Below are 26,766 nucleotides of genomic sequence, written 5' to 3' on the forward strand. Positions count from 1 at the left end.
ATGACTGACAGAGTCAGTGGTTGCTGTTTTGTTCAGAGTTGCTTTCGTCAATCTGTCTCCTCTGGAGTCGTTGGTATAATAATGAATGATAACAGTTGCTTTGGTCCTGTGTACGTTTCCAACATGGTTATGCTTTTCACTGACAGCTGTCACATGATCAGACTGACTATAAAGAATAGTTATAATGTAAAGTGTAATTTTAACGATTAAACTATAAACACAACAAAATATATTACAAGTTTCACAAGAAATATATTTGGGTGACACTCGTAGCTCCTCCCAACTGAAATATGTCCACGTATAGCACTGCAGCCAGGAGCATGCACACAAATCACCATACAGACATGTCAATATAATGCACAAACTATTCTGCAACTATTGTAGGAGCCAGATATGGTATTATTGAAAGTTGGGTATTTGTTTGTACCTGTGTGTTTACATTTTGTGGCGCTGACGTCATATGCTAATATGCTGGGGCAATCAATGAGCAAACAGGTGTTGACCCCGGAAGGGTAGCACAGGTTTTTGACCGCTTTGGCAGAGTTTGTGAGGCAATGCTCGTGTTTTGTTTTCTGATGATTTTCATCTAATATCCTTTTGCACTGAAATTAAGACTTTTGTATCGTACCGGATCTGTGGACTCAGTTTTCTAAATAGGAAATATGGGAAAATTCAAATTCCACCCAGGTCACTGAAAACCTCATTAATTGCAGCCATTTTAGTATTTTCACAAAATCAATCAATCAATCAATCAATCACCAGCACATCATTGCTGATAGTAGTGACTTTACAGCAACCACATTATTCTTATTAATCATTTTGTAATATAGCTTCTTTGTCCATATTTTCTACCAATATGAAATTGTCTGTAACTGGTGGCCCTAAAGTAACCATATCGCTATCAGGTGCTCCTTGTGATTTACCTGTCCAGGACCCTTTGGCAGCTTTATTAGACCCCACAAAAAAATATGAATGACGCCATTGCAGAAGCTTGAATTAAGTAGCTTTATTATTATATAGTAAAATGTAAGTTCTGGTTACAAATGATTATTAATGTAATAAGACCCATCGCAAAAGACGTGACCACAAAATAAGTACTCTTGAAAATACTTCATTCTATTTTGGGGTAAAAAGCCTTGCTGAAAGCTAAAGTATTCATTACCAAGTGAGAGAAATCATCAAAGTCTAAATGATTAATGTTGTAGATCCTCAATGTGTCCACATGAAAGCAACAAACATCATCAGGCCTCAGAAAACAACTCATCGTCTCTTGAACCAAACTAATAACATAAACAACAACAAAACAGAAATATACTTTTGTTACACGACTGCTTACAAATTTCCACTGGATACTGAAAACAAAGAAAAACAATGATTAAAAATTAATAGTATCTGGTTGTACAACCTCAATATGACCACAAGAGGCCAGTAAAGATGCTGATAATACACACATATCATTATAACCCAGTCATATAAATCAACTTCAGGAAAGGCTCAAACAAAAATAACACAATTATAAGTAGAGGTTGTAAATTATATTGTTTAATCTATAATTCCACTGCATTATACCACTCAATAATCTGAAGATATCTGATTATTATGCTGGTATAGATGTTTCAATGATTGTTACCTGCCGTCAACATTACTTGTAAAAGGTGTTGATATTTAAGATTACACTAATACATAAATCTTTGCTGCGATAAATGAGGAGCCCTTACATTACATACAGTCCACACAGATATTCAGCTCATACTCTTGTGTTACACTCGTAATTAACTACTCTTTAATCTTCTCAGAAAAACAGGAGTGAACACAACTTTGACCTGTGACACAGAATCACACTTCAGTGTTTTTTTTAACAGCCTTTTCAAACACTTTCTGAGCATCAGCAGCAATCAGGTCGAGCAAATAATTCAGAATTTTGTAAGTGGTATAACCAGAGAGGCACATTGCTATTGGGATCCCAATAAAAAGGAAGAATCTGGAAACGTCCTCTGCAGCTATTAATGCTGCTACCGTTCCAAGTGGGGTCAACAGCTTCTGAATGAGGTCAGGGGTGATTTTTGTTGCTCCCAGTTGTGAAGTAATGACAGAAACCAGGTCAGAGTATGGTACACCTGAGGAGGCAGCAAGCCTCTTCAGTGAATTCACATCAAGCCTAAACCCGAAGACATATTTTGTGACAAGACATGCCACCAAGGTCAGATCAACAGCAGTAGAAAGTCCAGGGATCGGTACGGCTGCTACAGCTGAAGATAGAAGCACATAATACTTGATTTGTGCTTGGTAAGCATCTTTCTTCTTCTTGATTATCTCCATGCTGATATTGGGCATTGCATAGAGAAATGCATTACTCTTGTGTCGAGGAAGTTCTCTCTCTAATGTCTCCTGTAACAAGTGGAAATCAAAGAGGTCGGACTTAATGCTGGAAACCAGGAAGACCTGTGGAGCCTCAAAGCCTTGATCACGAAGACCTGCAGGTGTCAAAGAAACAGACAATCATATTGTTGGAAAGATTTGAAGAGAAAAAAGACTGAAACTAAAATTTAAAATGCATTTATTCTCAGTTATGTTGCTTTTTAATTGTATTTGTCAGGTAATGTCTGCCTTGAAGTTGCACCATCATCATCTCTACCACTTCATCCAACCCAGGGTTGTGCAGGGCTGAGACCTATTTACAATAGGCAATGGCAGGGTACACTCTGGACGGATTCTCTGGTGAAACATGAACACAATACTCTCTACTTAGTAATTTAAAAAGAGTACTTACCTTTAATGCAGTCTTCTCTGATGACTTCGAGAGTCTTCTTTCTGTTGAAATTGCTCTTCTGACTTCTTTTTGCCTTGGATAAATCAATGTCGATCTGCGAACGGAGAAAGTAGAACTTTTTCCCCATCCTGTTGATCTCCAGAGCGAGTTTCACGTCGTTTTCTTTGAAGCGAGAGGCTGAGATGATGATGAAGAAGTCAAACTTCTCAAATCCAACCAGCTCCAAGTACTTATCAGCTGGGAACTTGGTTGTGCCAACACCAGGGAGATCCCATAATATGACATTGGGGAGGCTGGGATGAGGATACGCTTTAACCTCTTTGGTGGTTTCAACAACTCCAGTTGGGGCGGCTCCTTCATCGCCGTCTTCAATGCCTCTGAAAGCATTAATAAAGCTGGATTTTCCAGAGCCAGATTCTCCAGTGATGGCAATGTTTAGTGGAGTGTTCTCCTTCTTATCTAAATACACTTTGACCAGTTCAACTCCTTCAGCAGGACTTTTCTTTATTGCTTCTTGAATTTCCTTGAGTTCGTCACCCGTAATCACGTCGTATTGATTATCCATGGCTGTCCCAGAAGCTGAGAAACATAGAAATAACCATCATTTTCTGGTTAAACAAAGAAGGATATACAGTTTTGATTTGAACAATTTAACAAAGTGAAGTCCTGAACCTCGATAGATTCATGACAAACTCAATTATGTCTTCATGCAGTGTAACTGCAAATGTATATCATTTGAAAAATTTTAAATGGACATTTAATTCTTCAGATTTTAATATTTAAAAATAATCTACCTCTCTCTCTCACTCACACATAAACACAGATACACAAACACAGATCTTTAACAGTTCAACTGAAATGTAACTAGAGCAACTCATAAACAAAATTACAAGCATTTCCCATGATCCTTTGTGCCCCCCCCCTCTCCCCGCAACAGTATTCATTCAAAAGTGAGAGAAATCATCAAAATCTGAATGATTACTGTTGTAGATCCTCAATGTGCCCACATGAACGCAATAAATCTCCATCAAGCCTCATAAAACAACTCAACGTCTCTTCAACCAAACTAATAACATAAACGACAACAAAACAAAAAATATACTTTTGTTACACGACTGCTTGCAAATTTCAACAGGAAACTAAGAACAAAGAAAAACAATGATTGAAAAATGAATAATATCTTGTTGTACAACCTCAATATGACCACAAGAGGTCAGTGAAGACTTTGATAATATACATCTGATTGTTATGCTGGTATAGATGTTTAAATGATTGTCACCCACTGTCAACATTACTTGTAAAAGGTGTTGATGTTTAAGATTACACTAATACATAAATCTTTGCTGCGATAAATGAGGAGCCCTTACATTACATACAGTCCACACAGATATTCAGCTCATACTCTTGTGTTACACTCGTAATTAACTCCTATTTAATCTGCTCAGAAAAACAGGAGTGAACACGACTTTGACCTGTGACACAGAATCACACTTCAGTGTTTTTTTTAACAGCCTTTTCAAACACTTTCTGAGCATCAGCAGCAATCAGGTCGAGCAAATAATTCAGAATTTTGTAAGTGGTATAACCAGAGAGGCACATTGCTATTGGGATCCCAATAAAAAGGAGGAGTCTGGAAACTTCCTCTGCAGCCATTAATACTGCTACCATTGCAAGTGGGGTCAACAGCTTCTGAATGAGGTCAGGGGTGATTTCTGTTGCTCCCAGTTGTGAAGTAATGACAGAAACCAGGTCAGAGTATGGTACACCTGAGGAGGCAGCAAGCCTCTTCAGTGAATTCACATCAAGCCCAAACCCGAAGACATATTTTGTGACAAGACATGCCACCAAGGTCAGATCAACAGCAGTAGAAAGTCCAGGGATCGGTACGGCTGCTACAGCTGAAGATAGAAGCACATAATATTTGATTTGTGCTTGGTAAGCATCTTTCTTCTTCTTGATTATCTCCATGCTGATATTGGGCATTGCATAGAGAAATGCATTACTCTTGTGTCGAGGAAGTTCTCTCTCTAATGTCTCCTGTAACAAGTGGAAATCAAAGAGGTCGGACTTAATGCTGGACACCAGGAAGACCTGTGGAGCCTCAAAGCCTTGATCACGAAGACCTGCAGGTGTCAAAGAAACAGACAATCATATTGTTGGAAAGATTTGAAGAGAAAAAAGACTGAAACTAAAATTTAAAATGCATTTATTCTCAGTTATGTTGCTTTTTAATTGTATTTGTCAGGTAATGTCTGCCTTGAAGTTGCACCATCATCATCTCTACCACTTCATCCAACCCAGGGTTGTGCAGGGCTGAGACCTATTTACAATAGGCAATGGCAGGGTACACTCTGGACGGATTCTCTGGTGAAACATGAACACAATACTCTCTACTTAGTAATTTAAAAAGAGTACTTACCTTTAATGCAGTCTTCTCTGATGACTTCGAGAGTCTTCTTTCTGTTGAAATTGCTCTTCTGACTTCTTTTTGCCTTGGATAAATCAATGTCGATCTGCGAACGGAGAAAGTAGAACTTTTTCCCCATCCTGTTGATCTCCAGAGCGAGTTTCACGTCGTTTTCTTTGAAGCGAGAGGCTGAGATGATGATGAAGAAGTCAAACTTCTCAAATCCAACCAGCTCCAAGTACTTATTAGCTGGGAACTTGGTTGTGCCAACACCAGGGAGATCCCATAATGTGACATTGGGGAGGCTGGGATGAGGATACCCTTTAACCTCTTTGGTGGTTTCAACAACTCCAGTTGGGGCGGCTCCTTCATCGCCGTCTTCAATGCCTCTGAAAGCATTAATAAAGCTGGATTTTCCAGAGCCAGATTCTCCAGTGATGGCAATGTTTAGTGGAGTGTTCTCCTTCTTATCTAAATACACTTTGACCAGTTCAACTCCTTCAGCAGGACTTTTCTTTATTGCTTCTTGAATTTCCTTGAGTTCGTCACCCGTAATCACGTCGTATTGATTATCCATGGCTGTCCTAGAAGCTGAGAAACATAGAAATAACCATCATTTTCTGGTTAAACAAAGAAGGATATACAGTTTTGATTTGAACAATTTAACAAAGTGAAGTCCTGAACCTCGATAGATTCATGACAAACTCAATTATGTCTTCATGCAGTGTAACTGCAAATGTATATCATTTGAAAAATTTTAAATGGACATTTAATTCTTCAGATTTTAATATTTAAAAATAATCTACCTCTCTCTCTCACTCACACATAAACACAGATACACAAACACAGATCTTTAAATTCAACTTCATTAGCATAGTTTATTCTGTTTTTTTGAGAGAAATCTGTTCAATAAATTCAAAATGAGACAGATTAGAACTCACTTGGATTTCCTCCACAGAGCAGAAGCTGGAGCAGAAACACCGTCCTGACAGGGAAGAAAGGGATCTTATCAGCTAGACACTGAGGAGCCTTCTAGTTTCACGTTGAGAAATTGGCTTTATACCACAGTAATGCCCAGTCACCTGAGGCAGGCCCCGCCTGTCACCATGGAACCAAGAACCAAACATTTAATAAACAAATAAATTAAATAATTGTATAATAAAATTGTATGATAAGAATAATAATAGCAGTTGCAGAATATTTAACTCACAAAGATTTAATATAGAATCGCAAGACAGTCACAAAATGTCTGAGCTGAGGATTGTAGTCTAGGTAAGTAAGAAGGGTGACGCACACACACACACACACACACACACACACACACACGGAACTACCCGGAGTCGAACAATGGTTCATTCTAACGTCTTCATGCTTGATCCGAAACTCATGCAACTTCCTCTTTGTGTGTTTATGACTTGGAGCAACGTGGTCTACAAGCATTACGAGGACATGGTGGTGGAGAGCTGTGGATGCTGGTAGCACCAAGAATCAGGATATAGGACACTGATCATAAACGTGGTGATACTTTTCACGTGTTTAGGATGTTTGATATATCCTCATATTATTTGATCGAACCACAATTTGGGGGCAAATTCCATATTTGTTCATTCTACTTGTATCAACTGACAGCTCATTAGGGGGAAAAAAGGGTAAGAATGAATTTGATTTATTAGGAATAATGTCAAAAGGAAGAAAATATAGAAGGAATTGTGAAAAATGTCAAATTGTATTGGAAAATGAAAAGTTTAATTAGTCAAATATGATAATTAAATACACTGAAAATGTTCCCATTACCATTGTGCCTTTGTTCGGTGTGTGTGTGTGTGTGTGTGTGTGTGTGTGTGTGTGTGTGTGTGTGTGTGTGTGTGTGTGTGTGTGCGCGCGCGGGCGGGCGGGCTGCTGGAGTCTGCCCCTTCCTTATATGGTGTGTGACAGGATGTTCATGTTGGGTCTCACACATGAACACAGATACACAAACACAGATCTTGAAATTCAACTTCATTAGTATAGTTCATTCTGTTTTTGAGAGAAATCTTTTCCATTACCGTAAATAAAAATGAGACCGATCATAACTCACTCGGATTCCCTCAACAGAGCAGAAACTGGAGCAGAAACACCGTCCTGTGTGTGTGTGTGTGTCTGTGTGTGTGTGTGTGTGTGTGTGTGCGTGTGCGTGCGTGCGTGCGTGCGTGCGTGCGTGCGTGCGTGCGTGCGTGCGTGTGTGCGTGTTTATGTTTCTGGAATCTGTCCTTTCCTTATCTGGAAATCATGTGTGTGGCAGGATGTTCATGTTGGGTGGAGTTTGAACTTGAATCAGCAATGCAGCTGTTTCTTCCTGTTTCTATGCCAATATTGAAATTCATTATCAAACCCAGATGGAAGAAAGTAATGTTTATTTGATATTAGAAAATACCTGAAATAATGCTTTTAGTCAAAATACTACAGTCGTGTATTAAGGATGATGTAAGTGTTGGTCGAGGGTCGGATAATAATTCCGTCTGGACCCAGTCCTCATTTACAGACGTGGCTTCAGCAGCGGCCTCTTTCTTGTGGCGCTTTCCTTTAGACATTTTGTTGTTCAGTCATGAAAAGGTGATACTGTCAGAACGATATCCTGGTGTTGTCCACTTGTCAGAGGCAAGAACGGTCTGTCTGAAGTTAACTTATAAAAGTATGATTCTTTAAAAAGGGTCATTCCAGTCAGGAGTTCTGCACAAACACGTCCTCACACACTGCTGCTCCAACTTCTCCAACTTCGATTGTTTTCATTTCTCATTCAAATATGGTGAAGAGACAAAAATGTGCACTGTGGGAGGTCTGGTGCTGGCTCAGCCACGCCCTGGTTGTACAATCCTTCCCAAACCGTGCTGGCATGCCATGCAATGAGAGCGTGCTGCTGCTTCCTCTGCATCTCTTTCAACATTTTTATCATCACTTTTGGTTTCTTTCTTCCCGGTTGACACTCAGTCGTGAGCGACTAAAACCAACAAAAACAGAATACCTGATTTGGCTGCAAGTCACCACGACATGCTGACAGTGTTTCACCCTTGTAATGTGCCAGAGGAGTGTTGTGTCATCGCGTTTGTTGAGCAACGTCCTTCAAGTATCAATAGCAGAAATTCAAGCACAAACTCTGTTTCCTGAGATCAAACCCTGGATTTCTGGGATGTTTCAGATCGTCTGGGCCGAGCTGGGTGAATGACACTGAGACGTCCTGAAACATTTATAGAGCAGAAGATAATTTCATGGTCTGCCAACACGGTGTTTGAGTATTGTTGTGGATCAAATCCTAAGTGACTATGTCCAGCTTTTCTTCATTCTCATCACTATTCATGTTATGCTTTGCTAAAACCTCTTTGCACTCCTGGATCACTGTGAGGAAACACAATATTCTTTCCTGGTAAGAATAATACATGGTATTCTAGGGCAGTGGGATCAGGTGCAGCTTGGTTTTTGCACTGGCAGCCACTTTGAGCATCAGGAAGCAACGATTAGAAGAGTTTGACCTTTTCACCAAGAACCAACTAATTAGTTTTGATTGTTCAGACGGTTATTGAGCAAATTGAGGACAGTTGTACGGACAAGAGGGTGAATCTGAGAGGTAACTACACACAAAATCCAGCACCGTCAGGGCAAAAGAAAACATGGAGTCAGGGGGATATATCAGGCAATATTCAACTATCAACCATTTGAAAATTTCTATTTCTTTTTTGTGAGGAACCTGTGGTGTCTTTGAGCCAGGCACTTCTGTCTAAGATCACATGAAGTAAGTTTCCAAGACACCCTTCTCATATTAAGGAAATCAGGAACATATTAACTTGGAAATGATGAAAAATGAGTCCATGCATTTTAACCTTAAGATTGAACTTTATTAATCAGTATTCAGGATGTCACAGTAAGCATGAAAGAATGGACTCCTCCCTTATTATTATTCTTTTTCATTTTCTCCATTTAAAGTCCAAAATAGGACTTGAACCAATCTACTGAATGTACAAAGATCAGAATGAACAATACCATTATGTCTGACAGAGGTGATAATCCTGCATTATCCCAATATGATCCATCAATTGGATCTTTGGCACACTGTCTCTAATAATAACTTGCATAAGCATCATTACTTCTCTTTAGTTTGTAAAGTTTAAGAAGCTACTACTAACTGAAGGAGCCCCATGTTCCTGTACAGGCCTGGCTGATCTTCACTTCTAATGTTCAGAAAATGTGCTTTGATTGTTGTAAAGTTCCCCAGTCGGCAGATTTGTGGGTCCGGTGGGAAGGCAAATCTTGCAAGTTTTGTTGTGACGTCACTAAAGTCCTGCCAAACAGTATCAAGCTTCGTACATGACCAGGTGCAGTGCATAATTGAGTCCTCTTCTGTACCACATCCAACACGTGTCTTGTCGCTCAGGTTTATATCTTTGGTGTGATATAGAGTTGGTGAAGAAGGTTATAATGGATTAATCTATATCTTGCATTAGTCGTGGTCGACAAACTTCCTTGACACAACTTTAACCACAGCTCATTTCTATTTTGGTTTGTTTGTGTGTTGAGTCCTACAACAAGAAAGTCACAAATATCAAACCAATGGACCAGAGAATGATCGCGACAAAATGAAATATCTCAAATCAAAACACAATAAAACATATTCATATTGAACAAGTGACATAAATGTACATAGTCCACAGTGACACCTGCTGGACTTTAACTCACAAAACACGAATCCCTCAGATAAATGTCAGTTAACAGGAATTAGCACATGTACATTAATTTATGCTATTTGAAGACACACCTTTCTCTCATGGCCCCATTTGTCAGGACAGTAACTCCAATCCTGCTGCCAGTAGGTGGCGCACCAACACCACCAAATGTACTCAGGCAGAACTGATACCCCCACTATAACACAGTCAGTATGGTAAACGGTTAAATAAATAAAATATAATAATGATAATAATTATAATAAGTAGTAGTAGTAGTAGTAGTACATCTTATGTAAATGTTGTTTACACTTGCACAGTTGCTGTTGATATTTGGGAATGCTGTGTGGTGGTGGATCATCAGTTAAATGACTGACAGAGTCAGTGGTTGCTGTTTTGTTCAGAGTTGCTTTCGTCAATCTGTCTCCTCTGGAGTCGTTGGTATAATAATGAATGATAACAGTTGCTTTGGTCCTGTGTACGTTTCCAACATGGTTATGCTTTTCACTGACAGCTGTCACATGATCAGACTGACTATAAAGAATAGTTATAATGTAAAGTGTAATTTTAACGATTAAACTATAAACACAACAAAATATATTACAAGTTTCACAAGAAATATATTTGGGTGACACTCGTAGCTCCTCCCAACTGAAATATGTCCACGTATAGCACTGCAGCCAGGAGCATGCACACAAATCACCATACAGACATGTCAGTATAATGCACAAACTATTCTGCAACTATTGTAGGAGCCAGATATGGTATTATTGAAAGTTGGATATTTGTTTTTACCTGTGTGTTTACATTTTGTGGCGCTGACGTCATATGCTAATATGCTGGGGCAATCAATGAGCAAACAGGTGTTGACCCCGGAAGACAATGATTAAAAATTAATAGTATCTGGTTGTACAACCTCAATATGACCACAAGAGGCCAGTAAAGATGCTGATAATACACACATATCATTATAACCCAGTCATATAAATCAACTTCAGGAAAGGCTCAAACAAAAATAACACAATTATAAGTAGAGGTTGTAAATTATATTGTTTAATCTATAATTCCACTGCATTATACCACTCAATAATCTGAAGATATCTGATTATTATGCTGGTATAGATGTTTCAATGATTGTTACCTGCCGTCAACATTACTTGTAAAAGGTGTTGATATTTAAGATTACACTAATACATAAATCTTTGCTGCGATAAATGAGGAGCCCTTACATTACATACAGTCCACACAGATATTCAGCTCATACTCTTGTGTTACACTCGTAATTAACTACTCTTTAATCTTCTCAGAAAAACAGGAGTGAACACAACTTTGACCTGTGACACAGAATCACACTTCAGTGTTTTTTTTAACAGCCTTTTCAAACACTTTCTGAGCATCAGCAGCAATCAGGTCGAGCAAGAAATTCAGAATTTTGTATGTGGCATAACCAGAGAGGCACATTGCTATTGGGATCCCAATTAAAAGGAAGAATCTGGAAACTTCCTCTGCAGCCATTGATGCTGCTACCATTCCAAGTGGGGTCAACAGCTTCTTAATCAGGTCAGGGGTGATTTTTGTTGCTCCCAGTTGTGAAGTCATGACAGAAACCAGGTCAGAGTATGGTACACCTGAGGAGGCAGCAAGCCTCTTCAGTGACTTCTCGTCAAGCCCAAACCCGACCACATATTGCCCGACAACGCCCGCCACCAAGGCCAGATCAACAGCAGTAGAAAGTCCAGGGATCGGTACGGCTGCTACAGCTGAAGACACGGCAGCATGATACTTGATTTGTGCTTGGTAAGCATCTTTCTTCTTCTTGATTATCTCCATGCTGATATTGGGCATAGCATAGAGAAATGCATTCCTCTTGTGTTGAGGAAGTTCTCTCTCTAATGTCTCCTGTAACAAGTGGAAATCAAAGAGGTGGAGGTCAAAGCTGGACACCAGGAAGACCTGTGGCGCCTCAATGCCTTGATCACGAAGACCTGCAGGTGTCAAAGAAACAGAAAATTATTTTGTTAGAAAGAATTGAAGAGAAAAAACCCACAAAGAGACAAAGTAATCTACAGTTATATACAGGAAATACTGAGAACGGAAAGTAGTGAAATGTGTATTTAAATGTGCATTATAAAAAAAAAAAAAAGACGAACTGATGGTTAAAAGTGTTGTGGAATTTAGTGAGACAGAATCAACAAACAAATCATTCGAGTGTTTCTATTAGCCTCTATTCAAACTCTTGGCTTGTTGGAACAGGACAGGTACAACAAGTTTGGGCGTGATGTGATGCTGTCAATTATTCATTTACCTCAGGATGTTTTTAGTGCTTCAGGAATAAGTAGAAAAAACTAAACAAAAATACTTCTGTATTCATCCAGAATGGGAGGAGGATAATTCTTTATTTCATATGAAATATGAGTGTGGCTTTGATAAGAAAAAAAACTGATTATGTGTACAATGTGTACAACAAACTGTCACAAAGCATTTCAACACTCAATAAGGAAAAATACTTTCTGTTTCAGTCCACATCCTGATTCACTCGGGTGTAAAACTGAGTTTTTGTTTCTCAAACAGACAAAACTCCTCTTTATGTTTAACTCACTAAATGAGTGAGTGAGAAGCAACTAAAAAAATCCTCTCGTGAGAAATGAACAATACACTCTCCTTAGTTTTTTATAGAAAAAGTACTTACCTTTCATGCAGTCTTCTCTGATGTCTTGGAGAGTCTTCTCTCTGTCGAAATTTCTCTTCTGTTTTCTTTCCTCGTTGTATACATCACTGTCGATCTTTGAACGGAGAAAGTAGAACTTTTTCCCCATCTTGTTGATCTCCAGAGCGAGTTTCACGTCATTTTCTTTGAAGCGAGAGGCTGAGATGATGATGAAGAAGTCAAACTTCTCAAATCCAACCAGCTCCAAGTACTCAGCAGCTGGGAAGTTGGTTGTGCCAACACCAGGGAGATCCCATAATGTGACGTTGGGGTGGCTGGGATGAGGATACGCTTTAACCTCTTTGGTGGTTTCAACAACTCCAGTTGGGGCGGCTCCTTCATCGCCGTCTTCAATGCCTCTGAAAGCATTAATAAAGCTGGATTTTCCAGAGCCAGATTCTCCAGTGATGGCAATGTTTAGTGGAGTGTTCTTCTGCTTATCAAAATATGCATTGATCAGTGCAACTCCTTCTGCAGGACTTTTCTTCATTGCTTCTTGAATTTCCTTGAGTTCGTCACCCGTAATCACGTCGTATTGATTATCCATGGCTGTCCTAGAAGCTGAGAAACATAGAAATAACCATCATTTTCAAGTTAAACAAAGAAAGATACAGAGTTTTGATTCAAAAAATCTGACAAAGTGAAGTCCTGAACCTCGATAGATTCATGACAAACATGACTGCAGGCTGATGTAACTCAATTATGTCTTCATCCATTGTAACAAAAGTGTAAAAGTTTTCAATTGTCTGAACGGACAATGAGTTTCTCAGATTTTCTTATTCAAAAGAATTAAAAAAAATATGTAATTGATGTATACATCACATTTTCAGGTAGGCCGACCCTCAAACATAAAAGTCATCGGAAACATAGTGGTGGTGGCTGCACTTCTTTCAAACAATCTACAAATATTATTTGCCTTATTTAATGTTTGAAATTCAAGGCCATTTTACTCAATGTGGTCTCCTTTGCCACTGCGATATGAAGTTCTGCACCTCTATGGGCAGTATAAGATCATCTGAAGGCAATAAATCATTTGATAATGAGAAATGAACAATGCAAATTTGTAAATACCCATATTTGTTTTTAAAAGAAAACAAAACTTTGAATGATAACTTTAAGTTTTGGAACAGCAAATACAGGGTGTATGTAAATCATTCAGAGCGTACTGAAAGCAGTACAACGCGTAGTACTTCTTTTATTTTTACAGAAACTAGTCAAACAAAACTGTTTATTTTGAGAGAGAGAGAGAGAGAGAGAGAGAGAAAATCTGTTCAATACATTCAAAATGAGACTCAATATTACTCACTTGGATTTCCTCCACAGAGCAGAAGCTGGAGCAGAAGCAGCGTCCTGAATGACCGTTGATACAGTAAGATCGGGACCTGGAGGACAATCTGTTTTATAATAGTTTGGAAGGAAGGAAGGAGGGAAGCTGTTCTGTATCAACCAGACAATGAAGAGCCTTTTAGTTTCACTTTGAGAATTTGGCTTTACACCCCAGTTACACCCAGTCAGCTGAGGCAGGGCCCCGCCTGTCACCATGGAAAGAACCAAACATATAAGGAGCAATAAGCTATAAGCCTTGTTTTCGTGGATGTAACTATTCAGTACAACCAGTACAAGGTATGTCAATGAAAGGGAAAACCTAAAAATTCTATAAAGGGACTCCAAGTCTGAGTAAAATATTTTCAGGCTTCATATATCTTGTATTTTAGTTTCTCCAAGGGTACAAAAGATAGTACCTCCCTTAACCCTCCAAAAATCCTCAAATTTTGCTCTCACCTTTTGTCCTCGAGGTCAATTTGACCCCAAGCACGTTCGCCTCAAGGAAATTATTCACATAAAATTGTTGACCAAGTTTTCTTGTTGGGCAATTTGTTTATTTGTTGAATACATAAATAATCCCTTGAAAATGAGTGAGTTGACCTGTCCTCTAGCATTTGGAGTGCACATTCATGATTCTCAAACCATACGGATTGTAAACAGGGGTAAACGTTGCACCCCCTTGACCCAAAACTCCCTTTTTGCAGAACGTTTGCCATCTTGTGGCTGTTTATTCTGTCTCCCTGAGGCTTTTCATTAGGAAATTCTCCTGACACTCAGTAAGGAAAAACTTTGTAGATTACAAAACACTCAACATTCTTTCAAAGACAGGGCTATTTGCAGAGCGTTTGCTATTCGGGCCCCTCGGCTCTGGAATTTCCTGCCAGAGGATCTCAGACAGGCAAACTCAGTATCCTGGTTTAAGTCTAAACTTAAAACACATTTTTATCGCTTGGCTTTTATAAACTGATATTCTCTTGTTTTTAGTATTTATTTCTTCTCTCTATTTTTGTCTGCTTTGTATTTCATTGTTTCAAATGTTATTGTGGTTTTAATGTAAAAGCACTTTGTAACTGAGTTTTAAAAAGTGCTATACAAGAAGTTATGATTATTATTAGTACGAGTATTATTATTAGTATTAGTAACATCTGAAGGCAATCAATCATTCAATAATGAGAAATGAACATTGCAAATTTCTAGATACCCATATTTGTTTTTAAAAGAATCAAAAACTTTGAATGATAACTTTAAGTTTTGGAACAGCAAATACAGGATGTCTGTAAAATATTCAGAACGTGCTGAAAGCAGTAAGACGCGTAGTACTTCTTTTATTTTTACAGGAATTAGCAAAAGAAAACAGTTTATGTTCTGCAAATTTTCAAAGAAGAGAAGACAATGACAATCAAAGCAATGATGAACTCGTGAAATCCTTCATCTTCTCAGGCCTGTTTAGGAATGTTGCTGACGTCAATTGTGATACATTCATATTCGTTTGTGGATTGGACAAATGGTTTGAGAGAGAGAGAGAGAGAGAGAGAGAGAGAGAGAGAGAGAGAGAGAGAGAGAGAGAGAGAGAGAGAGAGAGAGAGAGAGAAGATCTGTTCAATACATTCAAAATGAGACTCAATATTACTCACTTGGATTTCCTCCACAGAGCAGAAGCTGGAGCAGAAGCAGCGTCCTGAATGACCGTTGATACAGTAAGATCGGGACCTGGAGGACAATCTGTTTTATAATAGTTTGGAAGGAAGGAAGGAGGGAAGCTGTTCTGTATCAACCAGACAATGAAGAGCCTTTTAGTTTCACTTTGAGAATCTGGCTTTACACCCCAGTTACACCCAGTCAGCTGAGGCAGGGCCCCGCCTGTCACCATGGAAAGAACCAAACATATAATAAACAATAAGCTATAAGCCTTGTTTTCGTGGATGTAACTATTCAGTACAACCAGTACAAGGTATGTCAATGAAAGGGAAAACCTTCTACAAATTCTATAAAGGGACTCCAAGTCTGAATAAAATATTTTCAGGCTTCATATATCTTGTATCTTAGTTTCTCCAAGGGTACAAAAGATAGTACCTCCCTTAACCCTCCAAAAATCCTCAAATTTTGCTCTCACCTTTTATCGTCGAGGTCAATTTGACCCCAAGCACATTCGCCTCAAGGAAATTATTCACATAAAATTGTTGACCAAGTTTTCTTGTTGGGCAATTTGTTTATTTGTTGAATACATAAATCATGAGAGAGGAGAGAGAGATAGAGATAGAGAGAGAGAGAGAGAGAGAGAGAGAGAGAGAGAGAGAGAGAGAGAGAGAGAGAGAGAGAGAGAGAGAGAGAGAGAGAGAGAGAGAGAGAGAGAGAGAGAGAGAGAGAGAGAGACCATCCCCACACCCCAGACCAAGAAGAGAAGGCTTCTTCTGCTTATCTTCTTGAATTTCCTTGAGTTCCTCACTCATAATCACGTCCTATTGATCTTCCATGACTGTCCTAGAAGCTGAGAAAAACTTGAATAATCATCATTTTCTGGTTAAACAAAGAAGGATTTACAGTTTTGATTTGAACAATTTAACAAAGTGAAGTCCTGAACCTCGATAGATTCATGACAAACATGACTGCAGGCTGATGTAACTCAGTTATGTCCTCATGCACTGTAACAAAAATTTAAAAGCTGTCTATCATTTGAAAAATGAAAAATGGACATTTAATTCCTCAGATTTTATTATTTTTTTCAAAAATGTACCTCTCTCGCTCACTCACACATGAACACAGATACACAAACACAGATCTTGAAATTCAACTTCATTAGTATAGATCATTCTGTTTTTGAGAGAAATCTTTTCCATTACCGTAAATAAAAATGAGACCGATCATAACTCACTCGGATTCCCTCAGCAGAGCAGAAACTGGAGCAGAAACACCGTCCTGTGTGTGTGTGTGTGTGTGTGTGTGTGTGTGTGTGTGTGTGTGTGTGTGTGTGTGTGTGTGTGTGTGTTACTGGAATCTGTCCTTTCCTTATCTGGAAATCATGTGTGTGGCAGGATGTTCATGTTGGGTGGAGTTTGAACTTGAATCAGCAATGCAGCTGTTTCTTCCTGTTTCTATGCCAATATTGAAATTCATTGTCAAACCCAGATGGAAGAAAGTAATGTTTATTTGATAGTAGAAAATACCTGCAATAATGCTTTTAGTCAAAATACTACAGTCGTGTATTAAGGATGATGTAAGTGTTGGTCGAGGGTCGGATAATAGTTCCATCTGGACCCAGTCCTCATTTACAGACGTGGCTTCAGCAGCGGCCTCTTTCTTGTGGCGCTTTCCTTTAGACATTTTGTTGTTCAGTCATGAAAAGGTGATACTGTCAGAACGATATCCTGGTGTTGTCCACTTGTCAGAGGCAAGAACGGTCTGTCTGAAGTTAACTTATAAAAGTACACTGCTCAAAAAAATAGAGAGAACACTAAAATAACACATCCTAGATCTCAATTAATGAAACATTGCAGTTGAAAGTCTTAATTCAATACATAGTAGAGTGCATTGAGAACAAGATAACATAACAATGATCAATGTAAATTCAAATTATTATCCCATGAACGTCTGGATTAGGAATCAAACTCAAAATAAAAGTAGAGAATCACATTGCAGGCTGATCCAGCGTCAGGTAAAATTCCTACAGACGAGTCAAAATGAGGCTCAGTAGTGTGTGTGGCCTCCCCACATCGCCTGGGCTTCTGATGAGGCGGCGGATGTTCTCCTTGGATCAAAGCATCAGTCAACTCCTGGACAGTCTGTGGTCAACGTGTGGTTGGTGGATGGAACCAGACATGATGTCCAGATGTGCTCAGTTAGATTCAGGTCTGGGGAGCGGGCAGGCCAGTCCAGAGCATCAATACCTTCCTCATGTTCCTGTACAGGCCTGGCTGATCTTCACTTCTAATGTTCAGAAAATGTGCTTTGATTGTTGTAAAGTTCCCCAGTCGGCAGATTTGTGGGTCCGGTGGGAAGGCAAATCTTGCAAGTTTTGTTGTGACGTCACTAAAGTCCTGCCAAACAGTATCAAGCTTCGTACATGACCAGGTGCAGTGCATAATTGAGTCCTCTTCTGTACCACATCCAACACGTGTCTTGTCGCTCAGGTTTATATCTTTGGTGTGATATAGAGTTGGTGAAGAAGGTTATAATGGATTAATCTATATCTTGCATTAGTCGTGGTCGACAAACTTCCTTGACACAACTTTAACCACAGCTCATTTCTATTTTGGTTTGTTTGTGTGTTGAGTCCTACAACAAGAAAGTCACAAATATCAAACCAATGGACCAGAGAATGATCGCGACAAAATGAAATATCTCAAATCAAAACACAATAAAACATATTCATATTGAACAAGTGACATAAATGTACATAGTCAACAGTGACACCTGCTGGACTTTAACTCACAAAACACGAATCCCTCAGATAAATGTCAGTTAACAGGAATTAGCACATGTACATTAATTTATGCTATTTGAAGACACACCTTTCTCTCATGGCCCCATTTGTCAGGACAGTAACTCCAATCCTGCTGCCAGTAGGTGGCGCACCAACACCACCAAATGTACTCAGGCAGAACTGATACCCCCACTATAACACAGTCAGTATGGTAAACGGTTAAATAAATAAAATATAATAATGATAATAATTATAATAAGTAGTAGTAGTAGTAGTAGTAGTACATCTTATGTAAATGTTGTTTACACTTGCACAGTTGCTGTTGATATTTGGGAATGCTGTGTGGTGGTGGATCATCAGTTAAATGACTGACAGAGTCAGTGGTTGCTGTTTTGTTCAGAGTTGCTTTCGTCAATCTGTCTCCTCTGGAGTCGTTGGTATAATAATGAATGATAACAGTTGCTTTGGTCCTGTGTACGTTTCCAACATGGTTATGCTTTTCACTGACAGCTGTCACATGATCAGACTGACTATAAAGAATAGTTATAATGTAAAGTGTAATTTTAACGATTAAACTATAAACACAACAAAATATATTACAAGTTTCACAAGAAATATATTTGGGTGACACTCGTAGCTCCTCCCAACTGAAATATGTCCACGTATAGCACTGCAGCCAGGAGCATGCACACAAATCACCATACAGACATGTCAATATAATGCACAAACTATTCTGCAACTATTGTAGGAGCCAGATATGGTATTATTGAAAGTTGGGTATTTGTTTGTACCTGTGTGTTTACATTTTGTGGCGCTGACGTCATATGCTAATATGCTGGGGCAATCAATGAGCAAACAGGTGTTGACCCCGGAAGGGTAGCACAGGTTTTTGACCGCTTTGGCAGAGTTTGTGAGGCAATGCTCGTGTTTTGTTTTCTGATGATTTTCATCTAATATCCTTTTGCACTGAAATTAAGACTTTTGTATCGTACCGGATCTGTGGACTCAGTTTTCTAAATAGGAAATATGGGAAAATTCAAATTCCACCCAGGTCACTGAAAACCTCATTAATTGCAGCCATTTTAGTATTTTCACAAAATCAATCAATCAATCAATCAATCACCAGCACATCATTGCTGATAGTAGTGACTTTACAGCAACCACATTATTCTTATTAATCATTTTGTAATATAGCTTCTTTGTCCATATTTTCTACCAATATGAAATTGTCTGTAACTGGTGGCCCTAAAGTAACCATATCGCTATCAGGTGCTCCTTGTGATTTACCTGTCCAGGACCCTTTGGCAGCTTTATTAGACCCCACAAAAAAATATGAATGACGCCATTGCAGAAGCTTGAATTAAGTAGCTTTATTATTATATAGTAAAATGTAAGTTCTGGTTACAAATGATTATTAATGTAATAAGACCCATCGCAAAAGACGTGACCACAAAATAAGTACTCTTGAAAATACTTCATTCTATTTTGGGGTAAAAAGCCTTGCTGAAAGCTAAAGTATTCATTACCAAGTGAGAGAAATCATCAAAGTCTAAATGATTAATGTTGTAGATCCTCAATGTGTCCACATGAAAGCAACAAACATCATCAGGCCTCAGAAAACAACTCATCGTCTCTTGAACCAAACTAATAACATAAACAACAACAAAACAGAAATATACTTTTGTTACACGACTGCTTACAAATTTCCACTGGATACTGAAAACAAAGAAAAACAATGATTAAAAATTAATAGTATCTGGTTGTACAACCTCAATATGACCACAAGAGGCCAGTAAAGATGCTGATAATACACACATATCATTATAACCCAGTCATATAAATCAACTTCAGGAAAGGCTCAAACAAAAATAACACAATTATAAGTAGAGGTTGTAAATTATATTGTTTAATCTATAATTCCACTGCATTATACCACTCAATAATCTGAAGATATCTGATTATTATGCTGGTATAGATGTTTCAATGATTGTTACCTGCCGTCAACATTACTTGTAAAAGGTGTTGATGTTTAAGATTACACTAATACATAAATCTTTGCTGCGATAAATGAGGAGCCCTTACATTACATACAGTCCACACAGATATTCAGCTCATACTCTTGTGTTACACTCGTAATTAACTACTCTTTAATCTTCTCAGAAAAACAGGAGTGAACACAACTTTGACCTGTGACACAGAATCACACTTCAGTGTTTTTTTTAACAGCCTTTTCAAACACTTTCTGAGCATCAGCAGCAATCAGGTCGAGCAAATAATTCAGAATTTTGTATGTGGTATAACCAGAGAGGCACATTGCTATTGGGATCCCAATTAAAAGGAAGACTCTGGAAACGTCCTCTGCAGCTATTAATGCTGCTACCGTTCCAAGTGGGGTCAACAGCTTCTGAATGAGGTCAGGGGTGATTTTTGTTGCTCCCAGTTGTGAAGTAATGACAGAAACCAGGTCAGAGTATGGTACACCTGAGGAGGCAGCAAGCCTCTTCAGTGAATTCACATCAAGCCTAAACCCGAAGACATATTTTGTGACAAGACATGCCACCAAGGTCAGATCAACAGCAGTAGAAAGTCCAGGGATCGGTACGGCTGCTACAGCTGAAGATAGAAGCACATAATACTTGATTTGTGCTTGGTAAGCTTCCTTCTTCTTCTTGATTATCTCCATGCTGATATTGGGCATTGCACAGAGAAATGCATTACTCTTGTGTCGAGGAAGTTCTCTCTCTAATGTCTCCTGTAACAAGTGGAAATCAAAGAGGTCGGACTTAATGCTGGACACCAGGAAGACCTGTGGAGCCTCAAAGCCTTGATCACGAAGACCTGCAGGTGTCAAAGAAACAGACAATCATATTGTTAGAAAGATTTGAAGAGAAAAAAGACTGAAACTAAAATTTAAAATGCATTTATTCTCAGTTATGTTGCTTTTTAATTGTATTTGTCAGGTAATGTCTGCCTTGAAGTTGCACCATCATCATCTCTACCACTTCATCCAACCCAGGGTTGTGCAGGGCTGAGACCTATTTACAATAGGCAATGGCAGGGTACACTCTGGACGGATTCTCTGGTGAAACATGAACACAATACTCTCTACTTAGTAATTTAAAAAGAGTACTTACCTTTAATGCAGTCTTCTCTGATGACTTCGAGAGTCTTCTTTCTGTTGAAATTGCTCTTCTGAATTCTTTTTGCCTTGGATAAATCAATGTCGATCTGCGAACGGAGAAAGTAGAACTTTTTCCCCATCCTGTTGATCTCCAGAGCGAGTTTCACGTCGTTTTCTTTGAAGCGAGAGGCTGAGATGATGATGAAGAAGTCAAACTTCTCAAATCCAACCAGCTCCAAGTACTTATCAGCTGGGAACTTGGTTGTGCCAACACCAGGGAGATCCCATAATATGACATTGGGGAGGCTGGGATGAGGATACGCTTTAACCTCTTTGGTGGTTTCAACAACTCCAGTTGGGGCGGCTCCTTCATCGCCGTCTTCAATGCCTCTGAAAGCATTAATAAAGCTGGATTTTCCAGAGCCACATTCTCCAGTGATGGCAATGTTTAGTGGAGTGTTCTCCTTCTTATCTAAATACACTTTGACCAGTTCAACTCCTTCAGCAGGACTTTTCTTTATTGCTTCTTGAATTTCCTTGAGTTCGTCACCCGTAATCACGTCGTATTGTTAATCCATGGCTGTCCCAGAAGCTGAGAAACATAGAAATAACCATCATTTTCTGGTTAAACAAAGAAGGATATACAGTTTTGATTTGAACAATTTAACAAAGTGAAGTCCTGAACCTCGATAGATTCATGACAAACTCAATTATGTCTTCATGCAGTGTAACTGCAAATGTATATCATTTGAAAAATTTTAAATGGACATTTAATTCTTCAGATTTTAATATTTAAAAATAATCTACCTCTCTCTCTCACTCACACATAAACACAGATACACAAACACAGATCTTTAACAGTTCAACTGAAATGTAACTAGAGCAACTCATAAACAAAATTACAAGCATTTCCCATGATCCTTTGTGCCCCCCCCCTCTCCCCGCAACAGTATTCATTCAAAAGTGAGAGAAATCATCAAAATCTGAATGATTACTGTTGTAGATCCTCAATGTGCCCACGTGAACGCAATAAATCTCCATCAAGCCTCATAAAACAACTCAACGTCTCTTCAACCAAACTAATAACATAAACGACAACAAAACAAAAAATATACTTTTGTTACACGACTGCTTGCAAATTTCAACAGGAAACTAAGAACAAAGAAAAACAATGATTGAAAAATGAATAATATCTTGTTGTACAACCTCAATATGACCACAAGAGGTCAGTGAAGACTTTGATAATATACATCTGATTGTTATGCTGGTATAGATGTTTAAATGATTGTCACCCACTGTCAACATTACTTGTAAAAGGTGTTGATGTTTAAGATTACACTAATACATAAATCTTTGCTGCGATAAATGAGGAGCCCTTACATTACATACAGTCCACACAGATATTCAGCTCATACTCTTGTGTTACACTCGTAATTAACTCCTATTTAATCTGCTCAGAAAAACAGGAGTGAACACGACTTTGACCTGTGACACAGAATCACACTTCAGTGTTTTTTTTAACAGCCTTTTCAAACACTTTCTGAGCATCAGCAGCAATCAGGTCGAGCAAATAATTCAGAATTTTGTAAGTGGTATAACCAGAGAGGCACATTGCTATTGGGATCCCAATAAAAAGGAGGAGTCTGGAAACTTCCTCTGCAGCCATTAATACTGCTACCATTGCAAGTGGGGTCAACAGCTTCTGAATGAGGTCAGGGGTGATTTTTGTTGCTCCCAGTTGTGAAGTAATGACAGAAACCAGGTCAGAGTATGGTACACCTGAGGAGGCAGCAAGCCTCTTCAGTGAATTCACATCAAGCCTAAACCCGAAGACATATTTTGTGACAAGACATGCCACCAAGGTCAGATCAACAGCAGTAGAAAGTCCAGGGATCGGTACGGCTGCTACAGCTGAAGATAGAAGCACATAATATTTGATTTGTGCTTGGTATAAGCATCTTTCTTCTTCTTGATTATCTCCATGCTGATATTGGGCATTGCATAGAGAAAAGCATTACTCTTGTGTCGAGGAAGTTCTCTCTCTAATGTCTCCTGTAACAAGTGGAAATCAAAGAGGTCGGACTTAATGCTGGACACCAGGAAGACCTGTGGAGCCTCAAAGCCTTGATCACGAAGACCTGCAGGTGTCAAAGAAACAGACAATCATATTGTTAGAAAGATTTGAAGAGAAAAAAGACTGAAACTAAAATTTAAAATGCATTTATTCTCAGTTATGTTGCTTTTTAATTGTATTTGTCAGGTAATGTCTGCCTTGAAGTTGCACCATCATCATCTCTACCACTTCATCCAACCCAGGGTTGTGCAGGGCTGAGACCTATTTACAATAGGCAATGGCAGGGTACACTCTGGACGGATTCTCTGGTGAAACATGAACACAATACTCTCTACTTAGTAATTTAAAAAGAGTACTTACCTTTAATGCAGTCTTCTCTGATGACTTCGAGAGTCTTCTTTCTGTTGAAATTGCTCTTCTGACTTCTTTTTGCCTTGGATAAATCAATGTCGATCTGCGAACGGAGAAAGTAGAACTTTTTCCCCATCCTGTTGATCTCCAGAGCGAGTTTCACGTCGTTTTCTTTGAAGCGAGAGGCTGAGATGATGATGAAGAAGTCAAACTTCTCAAATCCAACCAGCTCCAAGTACTCAGCAGCTGGGAAGTTGGTTGTGCCAACACCAGGGAGATCCCATAATGTGACATTGGGGAGGCTGGGATGAGGATACGCTTTAACCTCTTTGGTGGTTTCAACAACTCCAGTTGGGGCGGCTCCTTCATCGCCGTCTTCAATGCCTCTGAAAGCATTAATAAAGCTGGATTTTCCAGAGCCAGATTCTCCAGTGATGGCAATGTTTAGTGGAGTGTTCTCCTTCTTATCTAAATACACTTTGACCAGTTCAACTCCTTCAGCAGGACTTTTCTTTATTGCTTCTTGAATTTCCTTGAGTTCGTCACCCGTAATCACGTCGTATTGTTAATCCATGGCTGTCCCAGAAGCTGAGAAACATAGAAATAACCATCATTTTCTGGTTAAACAAAGAAGGATATACAGTTTTGATTTGAACAATTTAACAAAGTGAAGTCCTGAACCTCGATAGATTCATGACAAACTCAATTATGTCTTCATGCAGTGTAACTGCAAATGTATATCATTTGAAAAATTTTAAATGGACATTTAATTCTTCAGATTTTAATATTTAAAAATAATCTACCTCTCTCTCTCACTCACACATAAACACAGATACACAAACACAGATCTTTAAATTCAACTTCATTAGCATAGTTTATTCTGTTTTTTTGAGAGAAATCTGTTCAATAAATTCAAAATGAGACAGATTAGAACTCACTTGGATTTCCTCCACAGAGCAGAAGCTGGAGCAGAAACACCGTCCTGACAGGGAAGAAAGGGATCTTATCAGCTAGACACTGAGGAGCCTTCTAGTTTCACGTTGAGAAATTGGCTTTATACCACAGTAATGCCCAGTCACCTGAGGCAGGCCCCGCCTGTCACCATGGAACCAAGAACCAAACATTTAATAAACAAATAAATTAAATAATTGTATAATAAAATTGTATGATAAGAATAATAATAGCAGTTGCAGAATATTTAACTCACAAAGATTTAATATAGAATCGCAAGACAGTCACAAAATGTCTGAGCTGAGGATTGTAGTCTAGGTAAGTAAGAAGGGTGACGCACACACACACACACACACACACACACACACACACGGAACTACCCGGAGTCGAACAATGGTTCATTCTAACGTCTTCATGCTTGATCCGAAACTCATGCAACTTCCTCTTTGTGTGTTTATGACTTGGAGCAACGTGGTCTACAAGCATTACGAGGACATGGTGGTGGAGAGCTGTGGATGCTGGTAGCACCAAGAATCAGGATATAGGACACTGATCATAAACGTGGTGATACTTTTCACGTGTTTAGGATGTTTGATATATCCTCATATTATTTGATCGAACCACAATTTGGGGGCAAATTCCATATTTGTTCATTCTACTTGTATCAACTGACAGCTCATTAGGGGGAAAAAAGGGTAAGAATGAATTTGATTTATTAGGAATAATGTCAAAAGGAAGAAAATATAGAAGGAATTGTGAAAAATGTCAAATTGTATTGGAAAATGAAAAGTTTAATTAGTCAAATATGATAATTAAATACACTGAAAATGTTCCCATTACCATTGTGCCTTTGTTCGGTGTGTGTGTGTGTGTGTGTGTGTGTGTGTGTGTGTGTGTGTGTGTGTGTGTGTGTGTGTGTGTGTGTGTGTGTGCGCGCGCGGGCGGGCGGGCTGCTGGAGTCTGCCCCTTCCTTATATGGTGTGTGACAGGATGTTCATGTTGGGTCTCACACATGAACACAGATACACAAACACAGATCTTGAAATTCAACTTCATTAGTATAGTTCATTCTGTTTTTGAGAGAAATCTTTTCCATTACCGTAAATAAAAATGAGACCGATCATAACTCACTCGGATTCCCTCAACAGAGCAGAAACTGGAGCAGAAACACCGTCCTGTGTGTGTGTGTGTGTCTGTGTGTGTGTGTGTGTGTGTGTGTGCGTGTGCGTGCGTGCGTGCGTGCGTGCGTGCGTGCGTGCGTGCGTGTGTGCGTGTTTATGTTTCTGGAATCTGTCCTTTCCTTATCTGGAAATCATGTGTGTGGCAGGATGTTCATGTTGGGTGGAGTTTGAACTTGAATCAGCAATGCAGCTGTTTCTTCCTGTTTCTATGCCAATATTGAAATTCATTATCAAACCCAGATGGAAGAAAGTAATGTTTATTTGATATTAGAAAATACCTGAAATAATGCTTTTAGTCAAAATACTACAGTCGTGTATTAAGGATGATGTAAGTGTTGGTCGAGGGTCGGATAATAATTCCATCTGGACCCAGTCCTCATTTACAGACGTGGCTTCAGCAGCGGCCTCTTTCTTGTGGCGCTTTCCTTTAGACATTTTGTTGTTCAGTCATGAAAAGGTGATACTGTCAGAACGATATCCTGGTGTTGTCCACTTGTCAGAGGCAAGAACGGTCTGTCTGAAGTTAACTTATAAAAGTATGATTCTTTAAAAAGGGTCATTCCAGTCAGGAGTTCTGCACAAACACGTCCTCACACACTGCTGCTCCAACTTCTCCAACTTCGATTGTTTTCATTTCTCATTCAAATATGGTGAAGAGACAAAAATGTGCACTGTGGGAGGTCTGGTGCTGGCTCAGCCACGCCCTGGTTGTACAATCCTTCCCAAACCGTGCTGGCATGCCATGCAATGAGAGCGTGCTGCTGCTT

At 39.0% G+C, this 26,766-nt stretch overlaps 4 protein-coding genes across 7 annotated transcripts; all 4 read right to left on the bottom strand.

Moving 5' to 3' along the window:
- Window positions 1–991: 991 nt before the first annotated feature.
- On the bottom strand, window positions 992–15,714 carry LOC308119497 (interferon-gamma-inducible GTPase 10-like). Of its 4 annotated transcripts, none has more exons than XR_013935960.1 (4): window positions 13,882–14,048; window positions 12,558–13,136; window positions 10,785–11,853; window positions 992–1,405 (listed from the first exon to the last, which is right to left on the bottom strand). XR_013935960.1 is itself a non-coding variant. In XM_080479532.1 (4 exons), the coding sequence occupies exons 3-4, from the start codon at window positions 13,120–13,122 to the stop codon at window positions 11,216–11,218; spliced, it is 1,203 nt and encodes a 400-aa protein (XP_080335658.1). In that variant the 5' UTR covers window positions 13,123–13,136; window positions 13,882–13,969; window positions 15,536–15,714; the 3' UTR covers window positions 9,029–11,215. The 4 variants fall into 4 exon arrangements, 3 of the variants coding, with proteins under 3 accessions (XP_080335658.1, XP_080335657.1, XP_080335656.1); XM_080479532.1 differs by lacking the exon at window positions 992–1,405 and adding an exon at window positions 15,536–15,714 and having other exon boundaries at window positions 9,029–11,853; window positions 13,882–13,969; XM_080479531.1 differs by lacking the exon at window positions 992–1,405 and adding an exon at window positions 15,536–15,702 and having other exon boundaries at window positions 9,029–11,853; window positions 13,882–13,957.
- On the bottom strand, window positions 2,102–3,335 carry LOC308119647 (interferon-gamma-inducible GTPase 10-like; the record flags this gene model as incomplete). The annotated part of the gene is made up of 3 exons (XM_080479795.1): window positions 2,102–2,117; window positions 2,273–2,474; window positions 2,771–3,335. The coding sequence occupies 3 exons, from the start codon at window positions 3,333–3,335 to the stop codon at window positions 2,102–2,104; spliced, it is 783 nt and encodes a 260-aa protein (XP_080335921.1).
- On the bottom strand, window positions 4,022–5,754 carry LOC308119648 (interferon-inducible GTPase 5-like; the record flags this gene model as incomplete). The annotated part of the gene is made up of 2 exons (XM_080479796.1): window positions 4,022–4,893; window positions 5,190–5,754. The coding sequence occupies 2 exons, from the start codon at window positions 5,752–5,754 to the stop codon at window positions 4,256–4,258; spliced, it is 1,203 nt and encodes a 400-aa protein (XP_080335922.1). The 3' UTR covers window positions 4,022–4,255.
- A 6,986-nt stretch (window positions 15,715–22,700) lies between the features above and the next one.
- On the bottom strand, window positions 22,701–24,429 carry LOC308119680 (interferon-gamma-inducible GTPase 10-like; the record flags this gene model as incomplete). Its single annotated transcript, XM_080479829.1, has 2 exons — window positions 22,701–23,580; window positions 23,877–24,429. Coding segments are annotated over 2 exons (786 nt in total), but the record flags the coding sequence as incomplete, so codon positions are not given.
- Window positions 24,430–26,766: the final 2,337 nt, after the last annotated feature.

The sequence above is a fragment of the Lipophrys pholis genome (genome assembly GCF_963383615.2).
Source record: "Lipophrys pholis genome assembly, chromosome: 14".
NCBI lineage: Eukaryota > Metazoa > Chordata > Actinopteri > Blenniiformes > Blenniidae > Lipophrys > Lipophrys pholis.

Coding starts and splice junctions, on each gene's coding strand:
- LOC308119497 (XM_080479532.1), bottom strand. CDS start 13,122: ATGGATAATCAATACGACGTGATTACGGGTGACGAACTCAAGGAAATT. Junction 11,854..12,557: donor CAGAGAAGACTGCATGAAAG/GTAAGTACTTTT, acceptor TGACACCTGCAG/GTCTTCGTGATCAAGGCATT.